The sequence below is a fragment of the Crassostrea angulata genome, chromosome 4, assembly GCF_025612915.1.
Source record: "Crassostrea angulata isolate pt1a10 chromosome 4, ASM2561291v2, whole genome shotgun sequence".
NCBI classification, from domain to species: domain Eukaryota; kingdom Metazoa; phylum Mollusca; class Bivalvia; order Ostreida; family Ostreidae; genus Magallana; species Magallana angulata.
The window spans coordinates 37,570,321-37,586,366 of record NC_069114.1 but is presented as its reverse complement, the minus strand read 5'-3'; the positions used below and the strand labels follow the sequence as shown (position 1 = coordinate 37,586,366).

The following is a 16,046-nucleotide window of genomic DNA, read 5'->3' as shown; positions in this document are numbered from 1 at the left end:
AGCTTTCAGCTCAGGTGAGCTAAAAAAAAATACCTAAATTATAAACCGATTCCTTTTTCAAAACCATTTATTACTTATTAACCTTGTGTCACAACGCCGAAACACTAAATTAGTGTAGATTGAATGGAGGTGCGTGGCTGATGGGAGCCACTTTTTTGAAAAAAGCATGTACGATTATGAGAAGTTTGATGTTGCTAGAATACAGGTTTTTATATCCATGACTTGTCTGTTTATTTCAGATTTTGAATCTCGTATTACGAATCTGAAGCCTTCTGGGCTTTCGTAGATCTGTAACGCACTGCATTGTAAGGAATGTAAGGAACAATATAAAAAACATTGTGTTTGTGCAACAGGTTGTGGGGTTTTTTGCCCCGATTTCCAACAGGTGCCAGCCTGTCTGCAACACTTGTAGCTATCGAATACACGCATAAACAAAGCTGCTACCGGAAAAAATTACCAAGGACAGCACAAAAACTAAAGAGCTGAAATACTATGTAAAACTTTATAATTTAAATATAGAAAAGCAATATTGATTGACTTAACGTTACTACTTTTTTATGGTAACTGATGTTGCATGCCGGCACGGATCGTCACCCTCGCTAGGGAAGGTGGTTGCATGCTTCCTGTCCTATCAGGAGAGCGATTGCTTCTGTCGAGGTCGAATGGGTAAAGTCGGCAACTCTACGCTAAAGAAAACAAAATATGAACCCAGTCTTTGTTTTAATGTTAATCATAAAAAAAATATCCAGGCATTTAACTATTGAGGACACATTATGAAGTTTTACACATGTGAGGTGCATGCATAAGAGATTGGCCCAAAAGGTAAGCATTTTAATTACGCAACGTTTTTTATGTTTGTCCTGCAACGAAATTTGGAAGTAAAATCTCAGCATCGATTAACCTTCGTCACAATCGGCAAATAATATTTCGCAATTTTTCAAAGGTAGGCATTCTTCGTTAAGTTAATATTCTTGCTACATAATTTTGAAAACTAATGCGTAAAATTCAAATATAATAAATATATTTAATAGGATAAAAAGATTGTAACTTATTAGATGTCTGTAAGCTGAATGAGATCCATGAAAGCCACTGTTAAGAAGGTAAAGTCTCAGACCTTAATGGCTTTCAACCAGCATATCTTCATAGTCACTCAGTATCAAACCTGAATGTGATTTGTTTTTTCATCTATGACCAAAACGGTTTTTTTATTCAATCAAAGTTAAATGAAATAAGACAATGATTTTTTTATGAATTGATTCATTATGGCCGCCATGTTCCTGTTTGTATTTTGCTGCCTGTTGTCAATAGAAAATTAGAATGTAAACACGTGACTATTTTCATCCAACGAAAAAGCGTCATTTTAACAGTTATCATTTGTATATCGGGCAGCATTGATTCTTTCTAATTGCAGTCAGGCAGTCGAGTTTTTTCCCGTTGTGACATAATTTCAAACCTTTTTAGAAATGAAAGAGTAATCATTATGGAAGGGTAAAAATTAAAAGGAAAATTTTGAGAGGAATTGCCGTAGGGCAAAATAATGTTGAAAAAGGTCAAAAGTATTTGATATTTTACTGCGCAGTAGAAATCCGAAACATTAAAAATTCTTTAGAAGTCGCGGTGCTTGCCACATAACAGCACATACAAAGTTTTATATAATTGATGCCTAGGAAAAGAGAAATAGAAAAGATCGTATAACTTCAGTTTCTTCAAAATAAAATAGAAATACACATTATTTCAAAATTGAGCTGTTTCCCAATTTTTTGGCTAGCCTGTTAGCTTTCCAATCGATATTGCGCAACCAAACATCCTGTACAATGTAAGAGGTGTCTAAAAATATAAAACAAAAAATAAGCAAAAAGAAATCCAAACCTGACTAATTTCTTGAAGAAAAAAAAAAGAAACAATCGAGAAGATGCCAAGATCTTAACATGATGTGTTTCATGCACTGATTCAGTATATATCTCCCTGCACTTTAAAAGCAACGAATTATGTTTGAAATAATACGATAACAATCTGATAATTTTCTTTCATCTACATATAAGTACACATATTACCATGTGAATTTGTATGTATCCTATCATTGTAAATCTATACACGTACTTAATCATAGAGTGAATTTGAATTTACCAATAAACTAGGGTTGTCGTAAAAATTCGTGGACACATGAAATTTTACTTTGAAAACGACACCATTTTTAGGAATGTATCTTAATATATATTGAAATTAACTGTAATAAAGTATATATATAATAGTCAGAGTAATGCATCTTCCTATAATGGAGTTTCCATTATATAAACATTCAAGATTCATTTACTCTTTTTCTAAATATGGATCAATCTATTTTATAAAAATTCAACAGCATTGCAAAAAATCAATTCTTATTTTTAAACATATTTTAAACTTAATAACCCCCCCCCCCCCCCAACCAAAACTCCTGTTTTAAGTGTCATGATATTTAGAAGACAGCTTTATAGTCTTTGTTGATAATTAATATGCAGTAAGTGTCTATAGTATTTGATTAATGTCAGTAGACCTAAAGAATATTAATACATTATTTACATTTACACTGTATTACCGATTTTTTCCACCTCCTGCAGTAAAAATCCCTACCCTTGGGGTCATGGATTTAACATTTTTGGTAGAGGGTTTAATAATCTTTTTTAAATATGCAATCAGTTTCAATTCAATTTCAGAAGAGGTAAAGAAGAAGATTTTTAAAGATTATACATGTATATATTAACACTATATAGCTATTGTGGCACCATACTAAAGTCAAAACTCCTACCCCAGGTGATATGAAATTTACAATCTATGTAAAGGGCTTAATGAATTTTCCAAAATATGTAGTCATTTTTTATTTAGTATCAGTAAAAGTAAAGAAAAAGATTTTTAAACATTTCATACATTTACACTATATGGCCCTTTTAGCCTCGTCCTAGAGTCGGAACCCCTACCATAAGAGACCTGAAATTTACAATGTTGGTAAATGGTTTTATAATCTTTTTTTAATATGCAGTCAGTTTTTATTCAGTATCAGCAGAAGTAGAAAATGATTTGTAAACAATAAATGCATTAACACTATACCACCATTTTGGCCCTAAACTAAAGTAAAAACCCCATCTCCGAGGGACATGAAATTTACTCTTTTGTATATGGCTTTATGATCTTTCTTTATATGAAGTTGGTTTCTATTCAGTTTAAACAATATCTGCATGCATTAACAATATGCTACTCTATGACCATTGACTACATAGTATCTTGAATACTCTTTTTCACTGAGACTTTAAACTATGAACATAAATAAATGTTATTGAGAAGGGGTGCACGCAACCAAAATATTTGACTTTTGCCTATTTTGCCTTTCAAGCGTTTTCTAAAAAAATATTTGTCCGGTGTCGTATAATTTAAGGTCCGGTCCGTAAAATGGTCCGGCCGAACGTTTAATGTTAACATTTAAGGTCGGGCTTTCCCCTATAAGAAAAGGTCCTACCCGTAGTCACTTATTGCAATTTATCTCAGAGTTATTATTCTTTTTGTTCATGTGCATTTACATGTATCTAAAATATGTCTGTGTTTATATGAACCAGTCGGCCATTTGCGTATGGTACATCACAGTATAGCCGTATCACCAAATTATTTTGTGGAATATTAAATATTGATAGCGGATTAGATTTTGACAAACTGTTTACGAATCTGAGTAAAAAAAGAAAATAACACATGAGTATTTTTACAATAATTTTAACACCCTATTTAGTCGCTTTGTTTTTAAATCTCTTTCGGTGTATACGGATTAGCGGAGGATTTCACGACACGTACACACGGGTAAATGAAGCCCTGCAGGCATTCACACCTAACCTCATCAGAATGTACACCCCTGATCTGAGAGAGAAACAAGTATTCCTTCTAAAGGAATGATCGGCAATAATGATTTATAGATAGCTAGAAGCAATCAACATGATCAGTTTGATGTAAAATAATTAAAAAATACTGTATTTTTACAAAGTATAGAATATTTTGAATCTGTACACCATAATTTCATCATTATAAACCGTCAACAAATTTAATTTTGAAATAAATTTGGGGAAAACCGTTAGTAAACTCCTTGTCTAGTTTTATATTTTTAACGTAATTATTAAATGTTAATGTATCTTCTTCTTCAGCAGAATACTAGGTAGGGCTCTTCAAAGAGTATTAACACGTATACAAAGAAACAGTTGTATTAAAATGATTTAATGCGACTGAAAAACATTGAATGCCATCATAACTAGCTATTGAGGTCGCATTATAGCTACTATCATGCAACATCAATAGATCGAGGTCAGTTCATGGAGCATCTTCTTATGATCGTGGTCAGTTCATCGAGGTCAACTGCATTACTGCATTTTATTTAATGTATGTTTGCATCTCTTAAGGTAAATGAATTGAAATAAAACTGAGTAAAATATTATATAAATACTAAACCAAAGTTTCAAGTTTTTATAAGAACTACTTATTCAAGCGGAATGTGTGCGCACGTGGAAGCATTTGCCGGATGCCTCATATAGACACAACAGTGATCGGCCGAAGCCGATCACAAAAAGGCTCCACTGTAGTGTTCTGCACAACCAATGATATGCTCTCTCTCTCTCTCTCTTTCTCTCTCTCTCTCTCTCTCTCTCTCTCTCTCTCTCAAGGTTCCAAAAAAAGATAAAAGGTATATAATTTGTGTAATTTTGCTATGGTACAAAGCGTTTTGATGCAGAAATATATTTGTACACTGCCTAGCAATTATCTTCAGATTGCTGTCTGAGCGCCTTTAAGGCACCATTCTAATTTGTTTTACTACTTCACATTTCAAAACCTCACAAAATTAGATGCATTTCTTTACATAAAAAATTAAAGAATAATTTAGTTTAAAGGGAAAAGTGGAGAAAAATTAGGACATTCTTTAATCGGAGTTAGTGATAAATGAAAGAAAAAAATTATCAGTCAGATAATCTCTACCTCATTCGAGCTTGACGTTAGATGAGACTTTCACATGAATAGCATTCGGAGACATTTATACTTTGCAGATCACCATATACACAACACTGTAGAATACGAGGGTTGCTCCAAAAGTAGTGTCACAGTTGCAATAAAATTATAGGTAAGGACAGTAGCCGCACGCCTGCAACTTTGTTTATGTATTTTTGACGTTTTGTTTTAAATTCATACTTCTGTGCTTTACAAAGAAATGGTTGGGATGCTATATCCACACTTTATTGTAATTGTTTCTATTAAATATCAATACTGTGTATTTTATCTGTGACTTCCGGTCGTCATCGGTAACAAACAAAATTCTGTGTTCTATTATTGTAATTTCAATATAATTTTCCAGATTGTTTTTAAAACATTACACAGTATTGAAATGGCAAATACTTGAAAAGTGCATTTCCTCTGTTGAGATATTTCAGATCTTATTGAGATGCTAATTTTCTGAGTTTCTTCGCGCGAGATCTCAATAAAGTCTAGTGACTGAACAACCAATCATTGCTATAAAATAGACCTTAACATGTTAATGTGCAGAATAGATACAGTGTATCAGTTATTAGTCCATCACTTCAGTAGTCACCGAAGGTGACACCAAAAATCGGCTTTTAAAAGTTTTTGCTTTTTTTGATGAAAAATTCTATCTATTTTAGATCCTTTCGAATGAAATATACGTTATCCTCATTTGAGATATTTCAGATATCTATTTGATATGTTTCTTTTCTGATTTTGTACGCATTATATCTCAAAAACAGTAAGTGATTGAGCAACCAATCTTTGCTTTATGATAGACCTTTTCATGAATATGTGCAGAATACGTATCAATAACTTGTCTGTCAGTTCTGGTCGTAACCAGAAGCAAACAAATTTGTTCTTTTTACTTTTATAATTTTCGATAGAATTTTCCAGACTTTTTTTTTTTAAATTTCAGCGCATTATTGTAATGATAAATACATGAGTAATGCTTTTTTTCTACTGAGGTATCTCAGATATTTTCAGAATCTTTTCTGATTTTGTCTGTGCAAGACTCAATAACGGAAAGTGATTGAATAACCAAGATTTGCTATATGATAGACCTAAACATTTAGATGTGCAGCAAAGGTATCAATGATTTATCCGGCATGTCCAGTCGTCACCGGAACCAAACAAAATTGTATTTTTTAAAACTTTCTAATTAATGATAGTATATTCCAGATTTTTTCAAAAATTCAACCCAGGATTAAAATCTCATGGTAAATCATCCTGATGATTATTGCGTTTCTTATGTTGAGATATCTCGGATATATCATTTAGATGTTTCTTTTTTTTTGGGGGGGGGGGGGGGTTATTTTCATGTTTTATTTGAAATGTCAGAGTATCAACAGAGGAACACGTTTTCTTTTTTTATTATGGTTTTCTGCTTTGCAATTGCAAATGCAACGAAGTGTTTAATGACAACTTTTGTAGTTTATAGTTTAGGGTTTTAAAATTCGTCTATGGAAGACCTATTTGTTGCTCGCAACGAGATTGCATCTATAGTTACATTTACTTTTCAGTTATAAAAGTGGTGCCCATTGCATGTACATGCATTGTATCCCCAAAAATACAGTTAAATTAGTGTTATTTAATTTTAAAAAAAAGTAGTAAAACATATTTGTAACTAAGTTTCATCCGACGGTTTTTTAAAAATTAACATTCATCTAATGACTTTCTTATCTTTTTATAATGGAGGGGCCGGCAAGAAATGCATGTTATGATATTTGTGAAAAAAAAATTAATGATACGCGTATATGTGAGTGTAGAAGATTAGACAATTAGATTATTAAGGGGTCCTCTAAGGGGCACAGGTATAAAGGATACCTACGTTCACCTGAAAAGTACAAGAGCTGATTTGATTATTCATTTTTACTTTCGTCATATGTTGAATTCATTTTATTTCATTGTAAAAAGTTACAAGGTATGAACACGATTTCTTAAAGCAAAATGAGCTGTATTCTTTAGAAATTTATTTTGCTATAAAAACCTGTTAACTATAGTATGTTAAGTCTACATGTGACTCAAACTTTTATGATAAATAATGTTGGAAAAAATCATTAATATTTGTCAGAGGAAAGATATTTCTTCTAAGGAACATATAGCATATCAATTTTTGTACAGGACGACAATAATTCAATTTCGCTCCAATTAAGGTTCCTTAACGGCCCTTTTCACAAAAATTGGGCGAAAAGAAATTTTAAAACCATGATATTTTTGTCATTTTAGTTAAAGATAACATTTTCGTTAAAAAAAAATTCATTATGAAAGTTGCAGCTCATATTGCTTTAAACTAAGATGTTACTCTCCTTCTTAAGACTAAAGAGCATTATATATATAGATACCTACTCCAAAATTTCCTAAATGTTTCTATTAGAAGCAAACAAATTTTTATAAGAAAGATAAGATAAAAATATGAAATAACTTAATTGAAAAACTTAAAATATTTTCAAAATTAGGGATATCGTTTTTATTTTGCTCATATTAGTGAAATGTAATCTATCCTTAATTATCGTGATAAATTATAAAAACTAAAACAAAGATAAAATATAAAACAAACGACAGACAAAACAAATGTTTTGCCTTTTTATCAAATCCTAATGTAAGAGATAGAAATGCATTGAATTCCCTTGAGAAGATATTTCTTTTAACAACAATAATTTATAAGATCTTTTTATAGTAATATAAATATAAATATATATATATATATATATATATATATATATATATATATATATATATATATATATATATATATATATATAAATGAAAACTAATGTTTAGGGGATATCAGAGGGATTCGAGACAGTTAGTGCAATTTACATGTACCAATATTTTAAACAAAAATTAACTGGCTAGTATTTTTTTTCTGTACAAATGTCAAATTTTGTATGCTATTCTTTTTAAAGGGGCATGGTCACGATTTCGGTCAAAAATTATTTTTCCGATTTTAATGTATACAATACTTCATTAAGGCAATTATGATAGGCAGCGAAAAGTCGAGTGCCATTCGTTAAGTTATCAGCGATTTATTTACTGAGCTTACAATTCTTTGCTATGTGAACAAACATTTTGCTTACATTCTTAATGTCGAAGACCTAAAATGAATGTGTTAAATATTAGAAACTTTTTTTGGTTAAAATGAATATTAAGAAGATAAATTAAGCCATACTTATCCCGTAAAATTGCTTTTTAGTGCTCAAATTAATCAAATATTTCACATGAATATTTAGTTATGGAGAGAGACACATCATCATGATCGAAACTCCAGGAGGAAGAGAGAGAGAGAGAGAGAGAGAGAGAGAGCAAGAGAGAGGGGGAGCATATGATGTAATGGTTCGGGCTGGGTGGTTGGGTTGATTATGGATGCTGATTCTAAAATGTTAATATGTTAATCAAAGTAACAGAAATTATAAAAATACATGTATACATGGATAATTAAAAAGATAAATTGATTGGTATCCTTCACTTTGGGACTTAAAATTGAATTAAAATTAAAACTCTCGATATTAAAAAGGTAGAAATGAAATGTATACCCCGGACCTTTTATGTTAGGCGGACCTCTTCTTATACGGGCTGGACCCTTTTATAGCAAAGGCGGACCTTAAATGTTGAAATTAAAGGTCCAGCCGGACCCTTTTACGGGGCGGACCTTTAATTATACGACACCGGACCATAACACAAGATTCCTTATACATATAGACTTTAAACTTGTATGTATCCCAAAAAAATACTATATAACCTATCAAACCCTACCCAAAGTTTTGACCTTTACCTTATTTTTTCATTTCAAGGTCAATTTAAATAACATTGAAACCCTTTGACTGAAAGACGCTAAAATCAAAACAAGAGTTTAATCTAAAAAATGTCTGACCTTAAGTCTTTGACCTAGACTTATTATGAATTTCAAGGTCATTTATAATTAAAAAGATACTGCCCTAATAATTACATAACAAAGAAACTCTTAAATTGAAGACTTGTTACAAATATGGATGATAAAAAAACAGACTTATATTTGGATTTTAAAGAATTAGTTTTAAAAAACAAGATTTTGGCTTAACCTGAATGATAATGATATGACATTTGGACTAGCTATCATCATACTTTCTACCTATTAAATTTGCCCCACATTACAAACTAAGGGGAGACTTCTGGGTTTAAAAAAAAAATACCAATCTAATAGTAAATGATGGAAATTGTTGTCAAATCCACAGAAACTAGCAAACTATTTATCTTCTGGGACTTTTTTGGGGTGTAAAATCTATACAAGTTATGTTCAATTGAAATGTAGTTATTATTATGTTTAATGATAATCCCTACAATGTGATAATATCATATTATGTGTTTTCTTTTTTGTTTTATCACGTATAATATTTATTTACACCTATTATGTCTTTTACTTGGTTGTCTAATGATTTTGTAATTATTTGGTGTCTATCTCTTTCAGTCAATATTCTATTATTAATTTCATCTGTGTAATAATAAAGTTTTAACCAATTAACGTGGCTCCTTCAGTCACATGGCCATAATCGGTTTGTTTACTTGATGAGAAAGCCACGCTTAATGTTCATATTTATGTATCTGTCATAAGAACCTTTATTCGTATTTCCACATTTTCAAATAATTTTGTTTTCTTATCTTTATTTTCAAAAGGCCCATGTATCATTCGTATATATTTTGACTTAAAATCTGCTGGAAAATGCCCTCTTTGTTCAACATTCGTTCAACATTCGTTAAAGTTTAAAGTTTATATTCTTATTCTTCTTTTTCCAGAAAACATGCCATTTCAACAACATACCATTTACTTCTTCGTCGTTATAGTGACTTCAGTTCTTGTTTCTGTTTTTTGGATAAATTTACTTTCTGAATTTAAAATGGATTTTATTTCATTCGGAATTACAAATACGAGTAAACAAAAAAATTTGATTGTGCCTAAAAAAGAAGTTGTCATATCAAAAGAAAATTTAACGTTTGATATATTGATTTATAATGGGCCATATCTAAAGCCATACGTAGAACCTTTCCGAAAAAAGAAGTGTCCGTCAGTAACAAACTGCATCGTTACTGACAATGTAAAGGACATTAATAACAGCCATGCTGTTATATTTACTCACACGAGTTTACCTGGAAAGCCACCATATAAAGCTTCCAATCAATTTTGGATATTCCATTCTTTGGAAACCGTGCATTACACCCACAAACCACCGAAACATTGGGATGACAAGTTTGATTACACGATGTCTTTTCGAAGGCACTCAGAAGTACTTAGATCTTATGGGAAAATTGTTCGCCGTGAAAAGGAATTAAAAAGAAACTACAGCGAAGTGTATCGAAAGAAAAAGTTTGGGGCAGTGTGGATGTCGGGCCATTGCCCTGTTCCTTCAAAGCGGAAAGCGTTAGCACAGGAGTTGGGAAAATATATGCATGTTGACCTCTTTGGCTCGTGTGGTACACGTCCTTGTGGAATCAGAACCCCTTCTTTAAGTGATTGTTTGAAAAATGTGTCTCGAGATTATAAATTTTACTTTTCGTTTGAAAATACAATATGTCCTGACTATACCACTGAGAAGTTATTCAATTTGTTTTTGTATGACCTTGAAATCGTTCCCGTAGTGAATGGACCTGCCAATGCAGCAGAGTATATACCAAATGGAACATTTATCAATTATCAAGATTTTCCATCGGCGGCAGAACTTGCTAAAAAGTTGCTAGAAATTGGATCGAATGAGGAAAATTACACGAAATACCTCAAAGAGAAAGATAAATACCACGATATTGGCAATGGCGGAGTCTTTGATCTTGCAATGTGTCAGTTGTGTAATAAACTTGCGACTAATCCGACCAAAAATTCTCTAAATTACTGGACATCGTTGATGAAGAATAAATGTTGAAATAGCTTTATTTTCATGATTTGATTTAAGAAATGAAGATTATAAGTTTTCTATTGATCGACGTATCAAAGAAAAAATTGACCGGAAAACTTCATCAATGTAGCAAAACTTCATCAATGTAGCGCATTGATGAAGTTTTCCGGTCAATTTTTTCTTTGATACGTCGATCAATAGAAAAATTATTATCTTCATTTCTTATCATTTAATAAAACATTTTCAAGTCATAAAACGTGAAGTGTCATTGATAAAAAATGTAAATAATTTAAATGAAGCGGCACGTATGAATACAAAACAACAACATCAACAATATTCAAAATGGATGCGCCTTCAGGTAATGCAGAGCTATTGAGCTGAATTTAATGGATTAAACACAAATAGTGAGTCAAAATCTGAACCGGCTGAATTGAAAACGAAAGGAAAATACATGCGATAGCTTGTGATGTTATTCAATTTGCAGAAAGATTCGTTAAAACTGGTTTTCATGTGAGATCGCTGGAATATGCAACTGGGAATAACATTGCAAGGAGAGGCGATCGTGAACGAAAATGGTTGATATGTCGACAAAGAATAATATGTATAAGCGACTTTTCTAAACGTTGTGATAACTAGATAGCCAGTGATGTACTTAAATCAGTAAATGGTATATCTGCCGCTTGGAATGCGCCGCAGGAGTTGATGCATTACTCATAGCTTTGCTTTACGATGCTTTTTCTGATGACCTATCATGTACATGTGTAAATTTAAAAATCATCGTTACCAAATTTGAACAGCAGTGTTGCCGTGAAATTGTATAGGCCTATATGTTTGTATAATTATTCTGGAAAAGGAACAGCCAGCTTCGCAGTAATGTTGATTGATCTCAAGCAGACGAAATCGTGACAAGACGCTTACAGTACCGATCAGACCCAACCTAACAGAAAGTAAACACAAACTAAATCCTGGGTTTACTTTCTGTGTTTACTTCGGGTTTACTAGAGTGGCTCCAGAGTAAACCCAAGTAAACCCAGAGTGGACACAGAGAGTAAACCCAGTCAGAAGAATACCCCTGAAAGCAGACACTAACTGTGTATGCGGAATATACAAAGGGTAGGAATTACAGGCAGTAGGATGGTAAGATAAAATACTAGTCTGCTTCACACCTCAGTGCATACAGTTGACCTCAAAAGCAAAATCAAAGAACATTGTAAACCCAAAGTAAACCCCGAGTAAACCCAAAGTAAACCCCGAGTGGACCAAAATTTTCAAAAAGTAAACCCAGATTAAACCCAAAAAGTAAACCCGGGGTTTTGTTGGGTTTTACTCTAATGTTAGGTTGGGTCTGATCGGTACTGTAATTTTCTCTTTCGTGAATCAAATAATGTGTTTTGTTTATTTTTGAAGGTTAAACTTTCAAATTTTTATGTTTATAAAGTTGTATTTTGTTTGCTGACAATAAAACAGACACAACTTTACATTTTGTTGACAGTGTTTATTTTGGAAATTCCTCTTCTATAAATAGTGTTAGATTAGAACAGTTTAAAAAAGTAGATCCGGCTAAATTTTATTGATGCAGGTATCAAAGAAATTTCTCGACCAATCAGAAGCGCCAATATCTCATCAAACGAATAAATATTAAATGATATCAGTTTTCTAATTGTTTTCTTTTTACGGCAAACTACTGAAAGACTTTGACGATATTTGCTTGACATGCAATAAAATTACAAAAATCTATTTCGTTAAGTTTTTAGTTTCAGTTTCAATTCAAATTAGTAGAATGAAGAAGCGTAACACACACTGTACATGCTATGAGGTGAGGTCAATATCCATTGTCCTGAAAGTAAAATTGCAGTCAAAAAATAATTGTCTAGCAAATAATCATTTGTTATGTTATGCTTTACAGTAGAAACTAGTCAATCTGAAATATAGAGTAGTTTTTTGTAAGTCAGCATTCGTGATACTGTGGTTTCATCCATATTTTTAGCTCACCTGAACCGAAGGTTCAAGTGAGCTTTTCTGATCACCTGTTGTCCGTCGTCCGTCCGTCCGTCCGTCCGTCTGTCTGTCCGTCCGTCTGTAAACTTTTCACATTTTCAACTTCTTCTCAAAAACCACTGGGCCAAATTTAACCAAATTTAGTACAAAGCATCCTTATGGAAAGGGGATTATAAATTGTTAAAAAAAAGGGCACAGCCCTTTTCAAAAGGGAGATAATTGCGAAACAGTAAGTATAGGGTGCATGTCTTTAAAAATCTTCTTCTCAAGAACCACTGCACCATAAAATGCCAATATTTACACAAAAGCTTGTATACATATTGAAGATTCTAAATTGTAAAAATCGTGACCCTCGGACCAACACTGGGGCCCCAGGCGGGGTTCAAAGTTTAACATAGAAATACATAGGAAAATGTTTAAAAAATCTTCTTCTCAAGAACGACTGCACCGGAAATGCCAATATTTACACAAAAGCTTGTATATATAGTGAAGATTCTAAATTGTAAAAATCGTGACCCTCGGACCAAAACTGGGGCCCCAGGCGGGGTTCAAAGTTTAACATAGAAATACATAGGAAAATGTTTAAAAAATCTTCTTCTCAAGAACCACTGCACCAGAAATGCCAATATTTACACAAAAGCTTGTATGTATAATGAAGATTCTAAATTGTAGAAATCGAGACCCTCAGACCAAAACTGCAGCCCCAGGCGGGGTTCAAAGTTTAACATAGAACTACATATGAAAAATGTTTAAAAATTTTCTACTCAAGAACCACTTCACCAAAAATGCCAATACATACACAAAAGGTTGTATATATAGTGAAGATTGTAAAAATCGTGACCCCCGAACAAAAAGTGGGGCCCCAGTAGGGGTTTACATTTTAACATATATAGGAAAATGTTTTAAAATCTTCTTCTCAAGAACTATAGTGCAACTGTTTGGGATATTACTATGCATACATGTACATCCTTAAATAATGTAGATTCAAAAAATTGTAACTCCCGGACAATTGATGGGCACCAAGAGGGGTTCAAAATTTAAACATTTTAAAAAACATAAAGTGGAATTTCTATGCATGCATCCTTCGCTTATCTAGATTCCTAATTGGTAAAATCGTGACCCCCGGACCAATACTGGGGCCCCAAGATGGGGTCAAAGTTTATTATAGAAATATAAAGGTAACATGTTAAAAAATCTTCTTCTCGAGAACTACAATGCTTCAATTTGTGAGATTACTATCATGCATACAACCTTGGATAATGAAGGTTCGACAGTTTTAAAATAGTGACCCCTGGACTAATACTAGGGACACAAGATGGGTTTAAAGTTAAATGTAGAAGTACCGGTATATATGGAAAATGTTTAAAAATCTTCTTTTCGAGAACTACAATGCATCAATTTGTCAGATAACTACGTAAGCACCCTCAAATAGTGTAGATTCGAAATTATAAAAGCCGTGACCTCAATCTAATACTGGGGCCCCGAGAGGTGTTCAAAGTTTAGCATAGAAATATAGAGGGAAAATGTTGAAAAATCTTTTTCTAGGGAACTATAATGCTTCAGCTTGTGAGATAACTATGCAAGCATCCTTAAATAATGTAGATTCCAAATAATTAAAAAGTTTAGCACTGGACTAATACTGTGGCCCCAAGAGGGGTTCAAAGTTTAACATAGAAAGATATATTGAAAATGTTTTTAAAAAGTTTTTCTCGAGAACTATAATGCTACAGTTTGTGAGATTACTATGCAAGGATCCTCAAATTGTGTAAACTCTAATGTAGTGGAACCAAGAGTTATCTTTCTTGATGTTCTGTACTGTCTGAGAGTTATTCCTCTTGAAGTGGAACTCTTCTACGTTCAGTTTTTCAGGTTGTGTACGTGCAGTCCCACCGCAGTGCTACACATTTTCATTCCTATGTTACTATTTATGTTGTTCAAGCCAACCATAAACCTCGGACCATAACTGGGTCCCCAGAAAGGGGTTCAATATTTAAAATAGAAAAACCATATGCTACGAAATGTAATGTTACAAGGAACTGCTGTTCAGGTGAGCGATATGGCCCATGGGCCTCTTGTTTTAATACAAATTTTCGTGGATTTCGTTGTTAAGTTTATCATTGAAATCAAATGTTCATTGAAGTGCAATTTTTACTAACAATTTGTATTGTTAGGGTCATTTGCCAGGAATTTACGTATCCTTGATATTGTGAATTTCACTTTATTTACGAAATTAGATATTCTTGAATATTAATGAAACGACAGTAGTTTGACTTAGGTTGTGGTAAACAGATAGGTCGTTAGACGATTTGCGTAGTTTTGTTAAGCATAATTACCTATGCGACTTCAATCACTTTCTGTTATACAAACTAAATGAGTTCATACACTGATATATCGAGAACAAAAAGACAATATTTTATATGTAACAAATATTTGCATTTCTTTTCATAAGGAATGTTGTCTTTATCCTGTGAATTCGGACATGCAGAATAATTGAAACATTTGGAGATAATATAAGAGAGAAATTGAAACATTAATTTAAATATGGTGATGTCCTGATACTTGGGCGAATGCTTAGGTATCGAATAAAGAATTCTTCAGATGATATATTTTATTGCGCTTTTATGATGAAAATGAAGTTTGTAAGGGGTATATGTTTTCAATGACCATGTTAACATTTTGGGGACAGCAAGCATAGATATATATATATATATATATATATATATATATATATATATATATATATATATATATATATATATATATATATATATATATATATATATATATATATATATATCAGGCTTGGGGTAATGCTAAATGTAATGGTAATGCATTGCAATGCATTACATGTTTTCAAAGTAATGCTAGTAATGTGTAATGCCTCAAAATTAGCATTACAAGTAATGCTAATGTAATGCATTACTTTCCAAAATCTAGTGTAATGCTGGCATTACATGGCATTACTTTGCATTACTATGCATATTTATGCATGTTCACTTTAAAAAATGTGATGAATAAATGATTAGTTGAAATTGAATTTGATTAAATTTATTTTTAAAAAAGAAAGAAATAATTCTAATTAAGAAAAAAATGTTTTAATTGTACATGTTTTATTAAAAAAGGTTTTTTAAAATTCATTTTTGAATTGTTTATATTACTAAAGAT

General features: G+C 32.1%; 1 protein-coding gene across 2 annotated transcripts; it reads left to right on the top strand.

Moving 5' to 3' along the window:
• Positions 1–462: 462 nt before the first annotated feature.
• On the top strand, positions 463–12,361 carry LOC128181393 (glycoprotein 3-alpha-L-fucosyltransferase A-like). Of its 2 annotated transcripts, none has more exons than XM_052849787.1 (2): positions 463–822; positions 9,793–12,361. In XM_052849787.1, the coding sequence occupies exon 2, from the start codon at positions 9,798–9,800 to the stop codon at positions 10,908–10,910; it is 1,113 nt and encodes a 370-aa protein (XP_052705747.1). In that variant the 5' UTR covers positions 463–822; positions 9,793–9,797; the 3' UTR covers positions 10,911–12,361. The 2 variants fall into 2 exon arrangements, with proteins under 2 accessions (XP_052705747.1, XP_052705748.1); XM_052849788.1 differs by lacking the exon at positions 463–822 and adding an exon at positions 859–943.
• Positions 12,362–16,046: the final 3,685 nt, after the last annotated feature.